At 42.2% G+C, this 20,379-nt stretch overlaps 1 protein-coding gene across 2 annotated transcripts in view; it reads right to left on the bottom strand.

The window, feature by feature from the left end:
- sncg (synuclein gamma) overlaps positions 1-20,379 on the bottom strand; it is a 48,931-nt gene that overhangs the window by 15,617 nt on the left and 12,935 nt on the right. For both annotated transcript variants that reach the window (XM_008114475.3, XM_008114476.3), the window contains exons 2-3: positions 12,722-12,763; positions 8,152-8,279 (exon numbers count right to left, since the gene is read on the bottom strand). In XM_008114475.3, the coding sequence (XP_008112682.1) occupies positions 8,152-8,279; positions 12,722-12,763 (170 nt within the window). The remainder of the gene's footprint in view (positions 1-8,151; positions 8,280-12,721; positions 12,764-20,379) is intronic.

The following is a 20,379-nucleotide window of genomic DNA, read 5'->3' as shown; positions in this document are numbered from 1 at the left end:
CATGGGATAGGTGAGGATGTGCACCTTGGTTTCTTTTTTTTTTTTTAATTTATTAGTGATTTTCCAGGAAAGTGACGCACAAATGAAATTGAAAATATAAAGAATGGATATAAGAACAATAACAAACATAGACTACGTGCTCTCTATAGTGAATTAAACCATAAAAAAGCAAAACAAAAAACAAAAAGAAACAAACCAAGGACAAAAAAAAAGAAATAAAAATAAAAATAAGGAAAAACAAGACAATGGATGGAAACACAAGACTACATATATGGACAATGTGTGATTATATATATCACATATATGTATGTGTATATACATATTGGTTTCTTACACTATTCTACTTATGTGGCCAATAGAAATGAGATGGCTCTTTAGAGCCACATTGGCTGGCTCTATGTCTACTATGAACCAATCATTATATCCTTAATGAAATAATGACTTCGGGTTTATTAGATATTTGGTTTCATATACCTAGTGGCAAGAAAAACCTGAGCCAATTTTATCTGAGTGCCAAAACACAGCAAAACTACCTCATTGATTATTTTATTGCCTTTCATGGCACATAAATAATGTGCAGTGTCTTTATGTTTTATTTCTGAGATGTTCTGCTCTTTGGTTTGGGCCTGAATAAATCTAAAGGGAACTGAAGGGAGATAACAAAAAAGGCAAAGCATTAGCTGCCTGGATAATTTATCCTAGATCTGTGGCTCATTTACAAATTTAGCGGGTATTAGCTGGTGATCACGTGGCCAGTGCCTGCATTGCACCAAGCTTTCTGCTGTGTCATCCAGATAAAAAAGTTGATTCCTATTCTGAGTCAAGACCGTTTAAATGGAAGTTGGTTTGTTTAGCACTGAAGCATACTCAATCAAGAGAGGAGATGAAGGATATTATTCTGATGCATACACACACATATCTGCTCAACAAAGAGTTTCAACAGGAATGCCTACTTTAAAAAAGGAATATGTAGGTGCGGTTGGCTTTTGGCCTTTTGTGGTGGTTAGGACACAACCGTCCACACAATTGGGAAAAACACAAATATTTGGAGGTGAATTCCACAAATGAGGCAGTGGAGGAGCAAGGCCATTTTCTCCTCACCCTGCAGATGCTCTTCCAAGGCTACCGCCTTACCTGAGATTGTGACATTGTCAGCATTGCCGGAATGAAACAGAGGACTTCTTCACACAGAGCATTTTTGCTCTGTTTTGCTGCTTTTATGTGTGGCAAGGATGGGACCGGTCATGCGCCATCACACAATGCACAGCAGGCTCCGCCCACATTCCTCCCAAAGTGGAGGGGAAGCACCGAAATGTAGGAAAGTGGAGTTTGTGTAGCTCCGATGGAGCTACCTGCACTTTTCTCCCCTTTTGCCATGTGATGGTAGAAAGGATGGCAGAGCAACGTGTGTTGCTACCCTTTCTGCCATCTGATGGGGGAAGGGAAAGGATGCCAAAGCACCCTCTCCCATCCCCACCATATGATGAGGGGAGAAAGGAGGACGCATGGGGCATCACAAGCCACCTAAGCGAACGAACCCAAAGGGTGCTCACCAATGCGTCGTCTTCATCTTGGAAAGAAGTCACGAGTGGAGTGCCGCAGGGTTCTGTCCTGGGCCCGGTTCTGTTCAATATCTTTATTAACGACTTAGACGAAGGGTTAGAAGGCATGATCATCAAGTTTGCAGATGACACCAAACTGGGAGGGATAGCCAACACTCCAGAAGAAAGGAGCAGAATTCAAAACGATCTTAACAGACTAGAGAGATGGGCCGAAACTAACAAAATGAAGTTCAACAAGGACAAATGCAAGATACTTCACTTCGGCAGAAAAAATGGAATGCAAAGATACAGAATGGGGGACGCCTGGCTCGACAGCAGTACGTGTGAAAAAGATCTTGGAGTCCTCATGGACAACAAGTTAAATATGAGCCTACAATGTGATGCGGCTGCTAAAAAAAGCCAACGAGATTCTGGCCTGCATAAATAGGGGTATAGCATCTAGATCCAGGGAAGTCATGCTCCCCCTCTTTTCTGCCTTGGTCAGACCACATCTGGAATACTGTGTCCAATTCTGGGCACTGCAATTGAAGGGAGATGTTGACAAGCTGGAAAGCATCCAGAGGAGGGCAACTAAAATGATCAAGGGTCTGGAGAACAAGCCCTATGAGGAGCGGCTTAAAGAACTAGGCATGTTTAGCCTGCAGAAAAGAAGGCTGAGAGGAGATAGTACATGTACAAATACGTGAAGGGAAGTCATAGGGAGGAGGGAGCAAGCTTGTTTTCTGCTGCCCTTCACACTAGGATGCGGAAAAATGGCTTCAAACTACGGGAAAGGAGATTCCACCTGAAAATCAGGAAGAACTTCCTCACTGTGAGAACTGTTCGACAGTGGAACTCTCTCCCCCAGACTGTGGTGGAGGCTCCTTCTTTGGAGGCTTTTAAGCAGAGGCTGGATGGCCATATGTCGGGGTTCCTTTGAATGCGATTTCCTGCTTCTTGGCAGGGGGTTGGACTGGATGGTCCAACTCTACTATTCTATGATTCTATGATTCTAGTTCACCTTCCGTTTCACCAGCGATTACCAGCACAATGGCACGGCCCAAAAACGCCATGAGCAGAGGTCCCTAGACACATGGTGCATAGCAGCAGCAGGAGGAGGAAGACGAAGAGGAAAAAGCAGCTCACCACCATCACCTCAGCTGCCCTGCTGGTCCCTAGTCTGCAGCGGGCAGATCCTCCTTCTCATCCTGTTGCTATGTGCTGTGTGTATCTGTTTTGCCAAGGCAACACCATCAACTAGGGTGTTCAAGGATGAGATGTAGCTTCTGTACCCTAGTTAGCAGCCGAGAATGGGTAAGGGAGGGCAGCACAATCCTGCTGCTCGACTTGACTATTTTCCTAGGCTCCTTGCAGTCATTGAGCCCAGTACCTGCACATGCACCGAAGCCATGGGATAAAGAGGCAGGACCATGAATGAGTGAGCAGAGAAAGTCTAGGAGCAAGAAGGCAGGAGAAGAAAGGCAAAAAGGAATTGGGTGCCTCTTCCTTCCTTTGCCTGATTGCTTGCTACGCCTTCCAATGGGAGCCTGATCTCTCCCTGCCTTTCTTTGCCTGCTTGCTATTTACCTTTTTTGCTGCCGGCAACAGGAAGGCAACAAGTAAGTGGACAAGAAGATAAAGGCAAGGCATAATTGGCGACAAGCAGCAGGATATGGGCACTTCTCTGTGACAACACGGGAAGCCTCTGAAACAAATGGGTTGTTGAAAATGGTAGGAGAGAGATATCTGTGTCCTTTGCCAATTTATCCTCACTAGGTCCTTCTCTAAGCCTTACTGAAGATGAGTCTTCCCTAGCAAAAGCATGTCAATCTCCTGAAGGACAATCCTCTATTTGCCTTACGGATTGTCCTTGGACTCTAAAGCTAGCCAGCTCCTTCAGGCCAGGTGCTGATTCAGTTGGCTTCTGTACAAGAGACAGAGAAAGGGATGCATATTGTACTTTTCCTCAGACTGAAAAGTGTCTACAACCAGGGCTTAGGTATACTTTCCCTACAGCTAACAATCTGTATTATGGTTAAATTAGATGCTATTAGGCAAATAACATTGCCCCAAATGAGCATCTCTATGTCTTTTCTTGGGTCTTTGTAGTAAAATCTGGTAAAATAAGATGCCACAGTTAATTAAAAAAGGTAAAGGTAAAGGTTTCCCCTGACGTTAAGTCCAGTCATGTCTGACTCTGGGGGTTGGTGCTCATCTCAATTTTTAAGCCAAAGAGCTGGCATTGTCCGTAGACACCTTCAAGATCATGTGGCCAGCATGACTGCATGGAGCGCTGTTACCTTCCCGCTGGAGTGGTACCTATTGATCTACTCACATTGGCATATTTTCGAACTGCTAGGTTGGCAGGAGCTGGATCTAACAGCAGCTGCTCCTGGAGTTTGAACCTGGGACCTTTCGGTCTGCAAGTTCAGCAGCTCAGCGCTTTAACGCACTTCGCCACTGGGCAGTATTATGGTTAAATTAGATGCTATTAGGCAAATAACATTGCCCCAAATGAGCATCTCTGTGTCTGTGGTAAAATCTGGTAAAATAAGATACCACAGTTAATAGTAAGACATTAAATTAGGAATGGAAAGAATATGCATAAATATTTTGATCACAGATAAGTTTTTTCATGTGTCAAGAAAGTCTCAGAAAAGAACCGTCAAAGTTCAGGACTTGTTCAGCATCATGAACACAGGAGGATTAGTTTTTGCACAGAAAATGCGTTTTCTGCACAGAAATATTGTTTTTAGTGAATGTTTTCTGTACAGATAATATGATTTATATGTAGACAACAGGATTTTTGGTATTTTCTATGTAAAAAACACCCTTGTATGGTTGACCCTTCATATTCTTGGGTTTAACTTTCACAGATTTTATTATTTGTGAGTTTGGCATCAGCAATAATATGACTTTCCTCCCAAAGAAGGAATTTGGCCGGCTATCATCATAGACAATGCAGAGCTCTGCTGTTGTGAAAAAAGAGCATGACGGCAGCTGGAGAAGAACCCATTTCTACTGTGTGAAAAGTTCTGGTGATGGTCTACCCTGGCCATTCAATACATGTGAATGAACCAGAAGTGTCACTTCCCTTGAGATGTGTGGCATGAAAATGGAGGGCCATATTATTTATTTATTTATTTATTTACAGTATTTATATTCTGCCTTTCTCACCCTGAAGGGGACTCAGGGCGGATCACATTACACATATAAGGCAAACATTCAATGCCTTTAACATAGAACAAAGACAAGACAAACATAGGCTCCGAGCTGGCCTCGAACTCATGACCTCTTGGTCAGAGTGATTTGTTGCAGCTGGCTGCAGCTGGCTGCTCACCAGCCTGCGCCACAACCCGGGCCTATTCCTTACCTATTCTGTGAACATTTTTCTGCTTGTACAAGTTGAGTATCACTTATCTGGAATTCCAAAATTTAAAATTACTCCAAAATCTGAAACTGTCCTCATAGGCACATTTACTTTCTGATGGTTCGGTGTGCATAAACTTTGTTTCAAGCTCAAAACTACTGAAAACATTGCATAAAAATATGAAACATAAATGAATGTTGGGTTTAAACATGGGTCCCATCTCCAAGATACATCATTATAAATGTAGATGCAAATAATACAGGTATTTCAAAATCTGGAAAAATCCAAAATACTTCTGGTCCCAAGCATTTCAGATACTCAAAGTATATATTTTTTGTATTGTAAATAGTAGGCTTGTCCGATCGATGGAAAAAATGTTTCAATTCTCGTTTCTAAAGTAGGGGGTGCCGGCTCTTCGATGTAGAAATTATTTCTTGATGTTTCACCCAAAATTTTCGGATATTTCCGAAAATTCGTAATGTTTCTAAAATGTTTCTAAAATGGCGGACGCGCATGCGCAATCACCAAAAAACAGGAAACCGGGGGGGACTTTTCTGGGGGTCTCCCGCCCTCATTTCTTGAGCTATTCTCATCAAATTTGGTACAGTGGGAGAACACATTCCACACTCTTTGCTCAACAAATGGCAAAATGTTTCCTGTCTCCTATGATTTTTGGCGAATTTTCATAACTTTTTATAATACACTATTTTTCAATATTTGAAGAAACCTGTTCCTGGTTTGAAAGTTATTTCCTGTTCAATTGGGTTCTTATCACTGTAAAAGTCCCTCTTCTACTTGTGTAGACTTTGGATTAGAAATGCAGCACACGCCAAGCAATGCCTTGACAGGATTGGCAACGTCCTTTGGAAACTATAAATTGCTGTGGACCCTCTATTGAATCAAATCAATGTCTGACTTTGTGATTGCAGAAATAAAACTCAGCCCAAGGCTTGGGAATAGAAATGGAGCGTGAGGGAAGCAATGCCTTGGCGGGTGCCCTACGTCCTTTGGAAACTATTTCTTCCAATGCACCCTTTAGGTTTGAAAACAATGTGTGTCTTTGTGATTGCTGCAATAACACTCAGCCCGGGGGTTTGGGATTACAAACGGAGTGGGAGGGAAGCAATGCACTTGCAGGAACGCAGACGTCCTTTGGAAAAAAAAAAGTTCCCTAAAGCCAGCCACAGCAAGGACTCTGCCCCAAGCCCCCAGCCAATTTCCCCCCCAAAAAACACAATATCGAACCAGCAACAACAGAAGCACTCTACCCCCAGTTAGCCCTCTCTCCCCCAAACAAGCAAGCAGCAGCTTCCCAGCGCGCGCCAAACACCCTCTCTCCTCAGTATCCCAACCCAGAATGGCTTGGGTCAGCTGCGGTTGGGGATTTTCATAGAGATCCTCCACGTGGACACAGAGGATGCTAGCCCCCACCTTTGGCAGCCATCGTGGAAGACTCTGATTGGCCGGGGAGCGGCCATGTTAGGCTGCGCTAGGCTCCCATTCATGTTAGGTTGCAGAAACAAAAAAATAAATAAAAATTTTTAAAAAATATTTTTAAAAAATTTGCAAGGAAAAAAATTAACGAAAATTTTAAGAAACAATTAGAGAATGGGCCAATGATGGTTCGAATTACATTACCAGTTACGCCCAGGGAAAACGTTTCAATACTCGTTTCAAAAAACGAGAACAATCCGAAATAATTACGAAATGAGAAACATAACGAATATTTGTACAACCCTAGTAAATAGTGCTACGTAAAATTATACAGACGTTCAGAACATTTTCCATTGGTAACACATGTTTACATTCTTCCTCCTTTTTCTCCCTCCCTCCCCTCCCCAGGAACAGTTTACAAATTTTCTATATTTATTACGATTGTTTGGTCATGAGGATAATCTTGTTTAATTCCTTATATTTGTCTTTTCCCTTTATTCTGTAAATTAGGTCTTTCCATTTTGCCTCCCATGTCTTTCTGATTTGGCCTTTTCTATAGTAACTTTTCCTTTCGTTAATGTAGTCTTGAAGGAGGTAGTCTGCTAAATATTTATACAGTAGAGTCTCACTTATCCAAGCCTCGCTTATCCAAGCTTCTGGATTATCCAAGCCATTTTTGTAGTCAATGTTTTCAATATATCATGATATTTTGGTGCTAAATTTGTAAATACAGTAATTACTACATAGCATTACTGTGTATTGAACTACTTTTTCTGTCAAATGTGCTGTATAACATGATGTTTTGGTGCTTAATTTGTAAAACCATAACCTAATTTTATATTTAATAGGCTTTTCCTTAATCCCTCCTTATGATCCAAGATATTCGCTTATCCAAGCTTCTGCTGGCCCGTTTAGCTTGGATAAGTGAGACTCTACTGTACCATGTTTTAATGTTCCATTTCTTTTGATCCTTCCATCCTAAAGCAACTGAGGCTTTAATACTCAAAGTGTATTTGATATGAGTTGGTTTGGGCCCTTCCTATGCAGATATACCACCCTGGAATTTATTGCTAAAAGACCATCAGAACAGTTGTAAACATCAAAAAGTCAAACCCAGTGACTTTTCCCCTTACCTATGATAGTGAGAGTTGGATCCTCTGCAAAGTTATCAGGAGTTGACTGGTGAGATCTGTACGTGCACATGAGAAATAACCAAGTAGTCGTGATGGACATATACATGGAATATCTCAGCAGGAGAGGTTGATGGGGATTTATTAAGTACTCATCCTGCCTGCTAATTTCCCCCTGGAAATGTCTCATTCTCACACAGACATTAGATTGTAAAGGTAAAGGTTTCCCCTGACGTTAAGTCCAGTTGTGACCGACTCTGGGGGTTGGTGCTCATCTCCATTTCTAAGCCGAAGAGCCTGCGTTGCCCATAGACACCTCCAGGTCATGTGGCCGGCATGACTGCTTGGAGCGCTGTTACCTTCCTGCCGGAGCAGTACATATTGATCTACTCACATTTGCATGTTTTTGAACTGCTAGGTTGGCAGGAGCTGGGGCTAACAGCGGGCCCTCATTCCGCTCCCGGGATTTGAACCTGGGACCTTTCAGTCTGCAAGTTCAGCAGCTCAGTGCTTTAACACACTTGGCCACCGGGGCTCCCGGTGGTGTATTTGGTGAAAATGGAGTACCACATTCTTCAACCAACTTTAATGTATTTTTGGAGACAATATGTTTATTGAAAGAATGGTTAAACCTTGCTAGCCTAACCATTTGATATCGCTGAAGGACCGCACTTACCATTTTTACAACCCCAGTGGAAGATACTACAGTCTCTGCTCCTTCTACAGTCTGTTTTGCCACTGTGTTCACACTGGCCACTACGCTTTCACCCACGAGGTTGGCCTGTTCTTTGGTCTTCTCAGCAACTGTAAATTAAATTGAAACAAGTTGAGCTATCAAGACAAGGTACTTCTCTCCCATTTCCCACAATAAGGGAAGTCCTTCTAAATGATCTACCATGCTTCACTGAACTCCAATGCAGTAGACTAGCTTTTGGAGAATTCATTAAGGTGGTGACCTGGGTAATACCACTGAAGACACATACGATTAAATTTTGTTTCTTATATAGTATACAAAATTAGAGAGCCAGTGTGTTGTAGTGGTTTGAGCATTGGTAAAACTCTGGAGACCAGGATCTGATTTCTCAATTAGCCATGGAAACCCAACAGTTTATCTTGGGCAAATAAAACCCTTTCAGCCCCGTCATCATACATTGGAAGCAGCTTGAAAGCAACAACAACAACAACATCATACATAATTACACAGTGTAGATTTAACTACCGTATATACTCCAGTATAAGCCGACCCGAATATAAGCCGAGGCACCTAATGTTACCACAAAAACTGATTAAACTTATTGACTCGAGTATAAGATGAGGATGGGAAATGCAGCAGTTACGGGTCAAATTGAAAAATAAAAATAGGTATTAATAAAATTTCATTATTTGAGGCATCAGTAGGTTAAATGTTTTTGAATATTTATATAAAACAGTAATTTAAGATAATAATAAGACAATAATAAAGACTGTCCAACTCTGAATACCATTATACTCAAGTATAAGCCGACCTGAATAGAAGCCGGCCAGAACCCTCACTCGAGTATAAGCCGAGGGGAGCTTTTTCAGCCCTAAAAAAGGGCTGAAAAACTAGGCTTATACTCGAGTATATACAGTAAGCTATCCCTTCTTCCAGACATGCCAGTTGTTTATGTCCATTCGTTTTGGAGAGCTATGGGAGCAACACTAAAACATGTCAAACCCCGCCCCCCCCCCCAACATACACACACACACTTGCTGTTTGAAATAGTGGTACATTGAAAATGCTTGTGTGTTTGTTGTTTTCAAGTCGTTTCTAACTTGTGGCAGCCCTAAGTTGAACCTATCACAGGTTTATTTGGCAAGATTTTTTTCAAAGCAGCTTTGCTTTTGCCTTTCTCTGAGGTTGAGAGAATGTGACTTGTCCAATGCTAACTAGTGGGTTTCCATGTCTGAGTGAGGATTTGAACCCTGCTCTCTAGAATCATTGTCTAATGTTCAAATCACTTTACCATGTGGAGCCTCAGAATGTTTTCATGTTTTATTATTTAGACTCAAAATATTCAGGATCTGATTTTGTCAGTTTAATTTTACCTAAACTTTACTTAAACTGTGGCGCAGGCTGGTGAGCAGCCAGCCAGCTGCAGCCAGCTGTAAGAAATTACTCTGACCAAGAGGTCATGAGTTCGAGGCCAGCTCGGAGCCTATGTTTGTCTTGTCCTTGTTCTATGTTAAAGGCATTGAATGTTTGCCTTATATGTGTAATGTGATCCACCCTGAGTCCCCTTCGGGGTGAGAAGGGTGGAATATAAATACTGTAAATAAATAAATAAATAAATAAATAAATAAATAAATAAACAAACACAGTTTCTCATCCCCCTCACACATAGGTAATTTACTCTATGAAAAGACTCCTGAGTATAGTCATTAGACAGAGTGAGGGGGCCAGCTCAGGTGACAGATACTGGAGAGAAGAAAGGAGCATTATAGCGTTTTTACTTAGACATTTTTAATATATAAGTGAGTGGAGGGCAAGTTGGAAGTAGGCTTGCCAAGTTTTTTAATCAGCAATACAGAACAGCCAATGGCTAATTCAAGATGGGGTAAGGACACATAAGATAGGCTGACTCAAATATTGAGTAAAGATAGCCTCTCATGTAATATCTATGTTCCTATGAGATTTCTAATTTTGGGGTATGTGAAACAGCACAGAATCTGTTCTGTTTTAGTTCTGTTTTTGTTTCGAATTTTGAGTCACTCCACCCCATTCCCAAAATGGAAACAGAACTCAGGATTCTCCCTTACAAATCTGAGTAACGCCCCTCCTAATCTCCCAGAATCTTCCCAAAAACAGAATGGGAGCACTTGAAATTCAAAACAAAACAGAATGGATTGGTACACCCCTATATGGGAATTGCAAAAACTTGGAAAATCTCATGACAGCTGCTGATCATTGTGAGATCTGAGGTGTTTAGTATAGCAAGGGTGCAGTGAGTGAGCAACTTGGCACCATTAGTCAGAAATTTAAAAAGGTAAAGGTAAAGGTTTCCCTTGACGTTAAGTCCAGTCGTGTCTGACTCTGTGGGTTGGTGCTCATCTCCATTTCTAAGCCAAAGAGACAGAGTTGTCCGTAGACAAATCCAAGGTCATGTGGCCGGCATGACTGCATGGAACACCGTTACCTTCCCGCCGGAGCGGTACCTATTGATCTACTCACATTGGCATGTTTTCGAACTGCTAGGTTGGCAGAAGCTGGAGCTAACAGCGGGCGCTCATGCCGCTCCCGGGGTTTGAACCTGGGGCCTTTCAGTCTGCAAGTTCAGCAGCTCAGCGCTTTAATGCACTTCGCCACCGGGGCTCCCAGTCAGAGATTAGGAAGTGAAAATACCAGCCACGGTCCAACAGGGAGACCCTACAGCATTTACTATGCTGTTTGAGGCCACTCTGCTTCATATCAAAGCCTTGTCAGTTCTGTTAGGAGTACGGCTGGCAACCTCTGTCACCAAATGAAGAAGCACACGTTTGGGGATATTCCATATGACCCCCATGTAAGACCATGATTTAAGCCAACAAAAGTGGGGCATCCCATATAAAACAGAATGCCTGGAAGCCCTAGTTGGGAGTGGGTGTGCATAGAAGAGTGAGTACAACATGTAGATCAGTGGTTCTCAACCTGTGGGTCCGCAAGTGTTCTGGCCTACAACTCCCAGAAACACCAGCCAGTTTACAGTTGTTAGGATTTCTAGGAGTTGAAGGCTAAAAGATCTGGAGATCCACATTTTGAGTGATTAGACCCTGTTAAAGATTTATTAGATCAGGAATGCAGCTCTTCAGGACTCCTAAAAATGTTTTGCCTCCACCACTCCCCAACTTCACTAATCCATAAATATGTTTATGGGGCCGGGCTGTGGTGCAGGCTGTTGAGCAGCCTGCTGCAATAAATCACTCTGACCATGAGGTCATGAATTCGAGGCCAGCCTGTGGCGGGGTGAGCACCCGTCAATTAAAAATAAAAAATAGCCCCTGCTCGTTGCTGACCTAGCAACCTGAAAGATAGTTGCATCTATCAAGTAGGAAATAAGGTACCACTCATAAAAGTGGGGAGGCAAGTTTAACTAATTTATGACCTGGAATGAGGAAGTGCCGTCAGAGTGGATGATGAAGCAGCTGCTCCCCCCTGTGGCCAGAATCGAACATCCCCTCAGGAGAAGGTTAAATTGCCTCTGCGTCTGTCTGTCTCTGTCTCTGTTTGATGTGTTTATGGCATTGAATGTTTGCCCTATGTGTGTATAATGTGATCTGCCCTGAGTCCCCTTCGGGGTGAGAAGGGCGGAATATAAATACTGTAAATAAATAAATGTTTTTTGAGACAGGGTTTTGTGTTTGAGTGCTTGTTGGAGGAATTCCAAAACAGTGAAAGAATCCACTCCAAAAGTGACCAGGATGCTACTTCCAGTGACAGACAATGACACTTGTCAAAGTGCAGTTTATTCCCCACAGGAGGTGGAAGCTGGGTGCGAATGATTGTTCCAAAAATGACATGTCCTCAATTGTTGCCTGCAGCAGTGAGGTTTCTTGAAGTGAAGGTTAAGATGGCATTCCCTACTTGAACCCCAGCATCCAAGTACAGAAGCTGATCAGAGTGAGAGTTCAGTCTTGGTTCAAGATTGGCTAATTAGCTCAAGACCAAATGTGAAGACAGAATGGTACTTTAGTAAGTTTTTTTTCGTGTCAGGAGTTGCTTCTGGAGTGAGAGAACTGGCTGTCTGCAAGGACGTTGCCCAGGGGACGCCCGGATGTTTTGATGTTTTACCATCCTTGTGGGAGGCTTCTCTCATGTCCCCGCATGGAGCTGGAGCTGATAGAGGGAGCTCATCCACCGGGTGAGATTTGGACCTGGCAGCTTTCAGGTCAGCAACCCAACCTTCAAGTCACAAGGCTTTTATCCCCTAGGCCACCGGAGGCTCCACACTTTAGTGAGTGAAGGGAAAATTGTATGCTACTTGTACAACACTCTCCTCCAACACCATACTGTCATTCCCTTGCCCCTAAGATTTATTGCCCGAGGAAGTTGCCTCACTACTCCTAATTGTAGTGCCAACCCAGATGGAATTGTGAAGCTTTCACTAGGAGACAACCGAAGCCACATAGAAAAATCATTGTTGTTACAGGCCGATGAACAAGTATGTGGTTTTACTTGTAGGAGTAAACCAAAGGCATACAAGTGGAATGTACTTTCTACTACATAGCACAAGAATTCATTCAGCTCTTACCTGAAGTGACACTCTGTACTACACCCTCTTTGGTTTTGGCCCCTGTAAAAAAGAAGAAAAATCCTATAAGGCTTGTTTACATAGATCCTTGATTGTTTTTTCTAGAACCCTCCCATCCATTTACATTCATTGTACCATGATAATGTAGCAGAGGTGAATCACCAAAGAAAAATATTTTCTGCATCTATGCCAAGATAGCACTTTAGACAAGTGGCATGTTTGAGAAACCATTCAAAGGCAAAAATCAAACACAGAAAGAGAGAGACAAAGAGACCAGAAATATAAGCACACCAGAATAGCCTTTTACGACTGCATTGTTTTCCTTACCTAACTTAACCCAGAATTGGGATACAAATTAAAACCAGAAATAAAATAAATACAGTAGAGTCTCACTTATCCAAGATAAACGGGCCGGCAGAAGCTTGGATAAGCAAATATCTTGGAGAGATTAAGGAAAAGCCTATTAAACATCAAATTAGGTTATGATTTTACAAATTAAGCACCAAAACATCATGTTATACAACAAATTTGACAGAAAAAGTAGTTCAATACGCAGTAATGCTATGTAGTAATTACTGTATTTATGAATTTAGCACCAAAATATCACGATATATTGAAAACGTTGACTACAAAATTGGCTTGGATTATCCAGAGGCTTGGATAAGCAAGGCTTGGATAACTGAGACTCTACTGTTCAATCATTTAATACTATGAAAATCCTTCACTGAAAACTCAATATTGCTAGTGAAAATAATATAATATAATAACATTTTAGTAGTATGAAAACCCACTTAATAGTCCTAAGGGTAAAGGTAAAGTCCGTTAAGCCCAGTTGTGACCGACTCTGGGGGTTGATGCTCATCTCCATTTCTAAGCCAAAGAGCTGGCATTGTCCGTAGACACCTCCAAGGTCATGTGGCTGGCATGACTGCATGGAGCGCCGTTACCTTCCCGCCAGAGCGGTACCTATTGATCTACTCACATTTGCATGTTTTCGAACTGCTAGGTTGGCAGGAGCTGGGGCTAACAGCGGTTACTCATTCCGCTCCAGGGATTTGAACCTGGCACCTTTTGGTCTGCAAGTTCAGCAGCTCAGCGCTTTAATGCACTGTGCCACCAGGGGCCCTTTAATAGTCCTAAAAACTAGATATTATCAAATTTTTAGTGATCCATAGTTTTTTGTTGAAGATTTTTGTACTGTTGAATTCTTATATTTCTTCCTCCCACTTTTTTGGAAGATGGGGAGGGTATATTTGTTTTATTCCAATTATCTGTGTTAAAGATACTGCTAACACTTTCAACATCATAGTCTTTTAGAGATGAACAAAAAAGCCAAACGGTAAAATTTTATGGCATGGATTTGGTCAGTTGTATCAACATAAGCATGGTGTACATTTTGATTGCCACCGATTTTATTCTGTGACCAGAATTGGGTCCTATCCGGTGGTATAGTTTCCCACATGCCGATCACTTGTTAAATGGCTCAACTGTATTCCACTCAGGAGCACCAGTGTTATCAGACACAAATTAATCTAAGCAAAAGGAACGGAATGAAGCCCCTATCTATGGGGGATATATTCTTGGACTTATATGAAAACATGGATTATACCGAACCCTATCAAATGGAACAACATCTGCTGGAGGCATATCATAGAATTACAGTATAGGATCTAGAAAATGTCTAAGGAAAAAATGTTTATGTGGGTAAGTGAAACTGTTCCTGAAGATATGGAGGTTATACTGCATGTTGTTTTTTCTAAAATAACAAGGAAGGGAGTGGGAGGGCTGTGCTTTTTGCTTCTCTGACAACTTACACAGGAGCTAAAAAATCCCACTCAGCCATATTTTTAACAGAGTTGTACCCTTCACTCTCTGCTGCACGAGTTGTCACATGTTTATAGAGCTGACTGGGTCAAGGAAGAATGACTCATGCACCACCACACCCATTGCTTATTATAGAGCTGGAAGGTAAAAGAAAATAACTACAGGCATCACAAAGAGCTCAGTCAAGCCCGTGCCTGTTTAGCTGGGTTGCTTGAAAACAAAAATTGTGAAGCTGAACATATCACTTAATTCTCTCTGATGGATTTAAAGGTCATAATAGGTAAAATGAGACACACACCATCTCTCAGCTGCTTGCCATCACAGGACATTAAACCATTGAATAATATCATGGGCAGGCAGATAGTTTCGGGGCCCACATACAGTAGAGTCTCACTTATCCAACATAAACGGGCCGGCAGAATGTTGGATAAGTGAATATGTTGGATAATAAGGAGAGATTAAGGAAAAGCCTATTAAACATCAAAATAGGTTATGATTTTACAAATTAAGCACCAAAACATCATGTTATACAACAAATTTGACAGAAAAAGTAGTTCTTTACACATTAATGCTATGTAGTAATTACTGTATTTACGAATTTAGCACCAAAATATCATGATATATTGAAAACATTGAGCACAAACATGCGTTGGATAATCCATAACGTTGGATAAGTGAGACTCTACTGTATTTATATTCCACCCTTCTCACCCCGAAGGGGACTCAGGGCAGATCACATTACACATATAAGGCAAACATTCAATGCCTTAACATAGAACAAAGACAGAGACAAACGCAGGCTCCGAGCTGGCCTCGAACTCATGACCTCTTGGTCAGAGTGATTTGTTGCAGCTGGCTGCAGCTGGCTGCTTACAAGCCTGCGCCACAGCCCGGGCCTAAAACCATTGAACCATTGAATAATATCATGGGCAGGCAGATAGTTTTTGTGCAGCGCAAACTGCAGACCTCTCCATCTGACCTGGGACTGATGATCGGTGGAATGTAAAACATCAGGAAGACTCCAAGTTGGGAATTCACTGAAGACTCAGTGATTATTTTAATATGCCTATAACCAGGGCTGTAGCTGGGGGGGAAGGGGAGAGGGGGTTAAGGGTTCAACTCTCCCACAAAATGTGTCAGGTTAAAAAAAAACCTAGTTTATTCATGAATCCATGAGTAAACCAGGTTTTTTTTTAACCTGACACATTTCAGGGGTACAGGAGTTGAACCCTTAAACCCGCCCCTCTGGCTACAGCCCTGCCTGTATCCATGCAGAAAGGCCTCACTTAAGTATGGTAGTGAAGTCAGGAGTCTGATATAGAACTCCAGCAATTACCTGCCATATTAAAAGTAAGGTAAAGGTTTCCCCTGATATTAAGTCCAGTCGTGACCGACTCTGGGGTTGGTGCTCATCTCCATTTCTAAGCCGAAGAGCCTGCGTTGTCCATAGACACCTCCAAGGTCATGTGGCCGGCATGACTGCATGGAGTGCCGTTACCTTCCCGCTGGAGCGGTACCTATTGATCTACTCACATTTGCATGTTTTCGAACTGCTAGGTTGGCAGGAGCTGGGGCTAACAGAAGGCACTCATTCCGCTCCCGGGATTTGAACCTGGCACCTTTCGGTCCGCAAGTTCAGCAGCTTAGCGCTTTAACACACTGTGCCAACCAGAGGCCCCACCTGCCATATTAATATGTGATTTTTACTCCGCTAAAACCGTGGATTTGGGGCCCGGGCTGCCAAGCTTCCAAAGGTCCAGATAAGACACAGAAGAATGAAAGCAAAATCTGAGGCTTCATTTTTAGTGACCAGAGAGGATGTCACTGGAGATTGCTCTTCAAATAACTGACATGCCACAATAGTGAACACAGAACATTTTTATTTCCTTTGACAGCTATTCAAGAAACCTGCACCAGTACCTGATTGATTGAGAAACTATTTAGCTAGGATCTGTATCCTGGGTGGATCAGGACTTTGTATGATGTCACCATTGGTTAGCTTATTCATGGTGATGGGAAATTTAATAAATGGTCATTGGAGCATTTGAAGTGTGAGTCCATTGTTTGATCTGCCTCTAAGAGGGGCATGATCAGGAAGGAATGCAATGTGGCAATTGCCAATGGGTTTATGATGGACATAATGGCTTGGTTCTGGTTAGTCCAATGTACACATTAGGTGCTTGAATGTGATGACCATTTCAATGGATGTTACAGGGGTGAGGCTGGATTGCAGAATGTGAGATTCGTTGTCACAGATAGTGCTGATCAGTGATCATATCAGGGGAAATAGGAGAAAGGACCCAGGAATTCTGGTGCAACTCTTTAATAAGTTACCCTCATGTCTCCCAGTTCATTGTGAGGGGATAATGGAGATTTTAATGGATTGTTTCCTGAGGTCCGGTAGGTATTAGACAACATTACAAAGTTAATTCATAGAAAGGAACTGCATGGCAAAGGCGTGTGCTTGCTGTATGTCCCAATGGAACTGTGTTTCACAATTGATATGCTCTATATATTTTATAATTTGGGGATCCATTTTTTGATATTAATATCCTATTATTTGTCTTGTCTTAAGTCCCATTCCAGTTATTCTTTTAAATAACAGAAGACCTCACTTTGTAAACAAAAATCTGTTCTTCAGTTCCTTATGATCTTATACCTGCTTATGTCTGTGGGGTTCTTTTACAAATAGTTTTTCCTTTGTATGACACTTGCCCTTAGCTGAACGCTTGCCACTTTTTTTTTCCCAACCCTGTACATTAACCAGATGGGCAGGAAAACCCTGAAATTAAGTATAATTAAATTTGAGTTAATTTCCTTCATACTCTGCTAGAAAAAAAGATTCTGATTTTGTGTGCCTTGAAGTCACTTCCAACCTGTGACAACCATATCATAGGGTTTCCTCAACAAGATTTGTTTAGAAGAGGATCGTCATTGCCTTCCTCTGAGAGATTGTGAGTTGCCCAAGGTCACCCAATGAATTTCATGGCCAAGTGGTGTCTAGAGTCATAGTCCACATTTCTAACCACTACTTCTCAGGAAAATCTTATTTCCTCTTAAATAATTTTAATGCATCGGGAACAGGGCCTCTGAAAAAGGTGGCAGGTAAACCAAGGAGCAAACCAATATCATCAGCATGAATTATAACTGGATATATTATCTTAAGAAGTTCAAAAAGAGCATAATTAATTTGGTCTACGTATTGCACATTTTAAAAGACAAATAGAGTGTTCATCCTTTGATCTGGCCTTGTTTGTTCTCTTTTAATACCAAACATATAGAAATTTAGCAATTTCCAAAAAAAGTATAAGTATAAGCTGACCCAAATATAAGCCAACCAGGACCCTCACCCGAGTATAAGCCGAGGGGGGCTTTTTTAGTCTTAAAAAAAGGGCCGAAAAACTAGGCTTATATTCGAGTATATACAGTAAATGTAAAAATTGCTGTGCACTTATGGTGACTACTAAGATGATGTTATCATGGGGGATTATTGGAAGATTTGTCCAGCGAGGATTGGCTGTTTTTCCCTCTGAGGCTACGGTAAGAAAGTCACTGAGGGTTTCCATGGCTAACTGGGGATTCAAACCGTTGTTTCCAGAGCTATACTCCAGCTCTCAGACCACTAAACCATGCTGACTGTCATATGTAGCTAAGAACAGGGCCCTGCAATTAATGTCCGAGTTGAAAAACTCTGCACATCCAAACAACAGGAGATACAAAGCCAGGAGGAGGCAGTTTAGTAATATGATTTCAAGCTTTCCTATCTTTTCTGTGTTCTTTAAAGACCACACCCAGTGACTCAGACTTGATGCATCTCTTGTGCCTGGAAGGAAATCAGATCTGGCAGCACAGAGCTTTGCCAGCAAAGGACAGCTGTTGCAAACAAAACGGATCAGATCGTGACAGATCAACCTTTTTGCCTGCAGCCTGGGAGTATAATGTTACAAGTTCAACTTGTCCCCATCACTACTGTCAATTGAAAAGCATACCAATCTCTTTTTTTTGCATCTCTTCCGCTGGGAAATAAAATTATGGGTGGGAATGGAAGAAACAGCACGTGTATCAGTATAGCAACGTATGCTTTTATAGAAAGATCTTCAATAAGCAGACAGGCTTTAGGCGTGTGCTGCAATCTGACCCGCAGCTTTGAAGGCTACTGCATTAGACATGTGAATCTATGAACTGTGTGTCATCTTAATTTCCCAGCATGTTCTCAAAGTAGCATCACATATACATAATAGCACCCATCACTCACTCACTTCCTCAGGGCATTTCTACATAGTATGCACACCGCCAATGCATACTGCAACACACATCAAGGGTCCTAGGAAAATCTAGATTCAGCCAAAAATGCACTGCAGTAAATGCCAGTGTATCCCGGATCCAGGGTGAAATTGGTTGTGCAAAATGCAGAGCACACCGTAGACAGTGACACCTGTTCCTGTTGAAGCACAGTAAAGAATCTCTCCAACCCAGGTTGTTGAAAAGGCATGGCTGGGCAGCAGGAGGCTGATCAACCCCCTGGGAGGAAAAATTAGAATCTGCATAGAATCATAGAGTTGGAAGAGATCTCATGGGCCATCCAGTCCAACCCCCAGCCAAGAAGCAGGAACATCGCATTCAAAGCACCCTCGACAGATGGCCATCCAGTCACTGCTTAAAAGCCTTAAAATTGGTTGCTTTAGATACTGAAGTGTCACTTTCCCTTTTTTTCACCCATATGTCTTTGGTGCACTGGGATATGTAAAACAAAACAAAGCCCTGCCAAGTAGTTTGAGTCTAGGTTCCTTGTTCAATGTAATCATCTTCCTAGCTTCAAATCTCTTTCAGACCTGTCAATCTAATCACCCTCCAGTGAAACTAAGACCTTTTGAGTTGGTTCCAAACTGGATTATAATGTCAATGTAGAAGCCCTCTCCCTCTGAGGGCAAGATGCTGTGTCAGTGTGGTTTGTAGAGAGCAACGCTACTTGCAAAGAGGGTCTGGCACCCTTTCCCACTGTCTCCCAATACCTGGCGTTCCTTTCCTTGCAACCAGGCATTGTGGGCAAGTGTGCCCTTGCAGATTGCCTATGCCCTACTGTTTCACCAGCTCTTATATTCTCGGTTGAGTGAATCGCAGCGCTCTCTGGACCATCCTCCAAAAAATCGGGTGCCCTGACAAATTTGTGAACATCCTGCGGCTCCTCCATGATGACATGATAGCAACAGTCTTAGATCCCAAAGTGACCAATTTAAGGTGGAATCAGGTGTCAAGCAGGCATGTGTTATTGCCCCGACCTTATTTTCCATCTTCATCACTATGATACTTCACCTTGTTGATGGGAAGCTTCCCACCGGAGTGGAAATCATCTATCGGACAGATGGCAAGCTATTTAACCTCAGCAGACTGAAAGCCAAAACCAAGGTCACCACAACATCTGTTATAGAACTCCAATATGCCGATGACAACATAGTCTATGCGTATTCAGAAGAAGACCTACAAGCCACTCTAAACACCTTCGCAGAAGCATACGAGAAGCTTGGCCTCTCACTGAACATCGGGAAAACCAAAGTGCTCTTCCAACAGGCACCAGCTAATCCCTCTGCAATGCCAGAAATACAGCTTAATGGTGTAACATTAGAAAATGTTGACCATTTCCGCTACCTTGGCAGCCACCTCTCCACAAAAGTCAATATCGAAATACAACACTGCCTGAGCTCTGCAAGTGCAGCATTTTTCAGAATGAAGCAGAGAGTGTTTGATGACCAGGACATCCATAGAGATACCAAGGTGCTTGTTTATAAAGCCATTGTCCTCCCAACCCTGCTCTACGCCTGCGAAACGTGGATGGT

Source organism: Anolis carolinensis, chromosome 3 (assembly GCF_035594765.1).
Source record: "Anolis carolinensis isolate JA03-04 chromosome 3, rAnoCar3.1.pri, whole genome shotgun sequence".
NCBI classification, from domain to species: domain Eukaryota; kingdom Metazoa; phylum Chordata; class Lepidosauria; order Squamata; family Dactyloidae; genus Anolis; species Anolis carolinensis.
The sequence above is the reverse complement of the archived record's forward strand: the minus strand, read 5'-3'. Positions and strand labels throughout refer to the sequence as shown.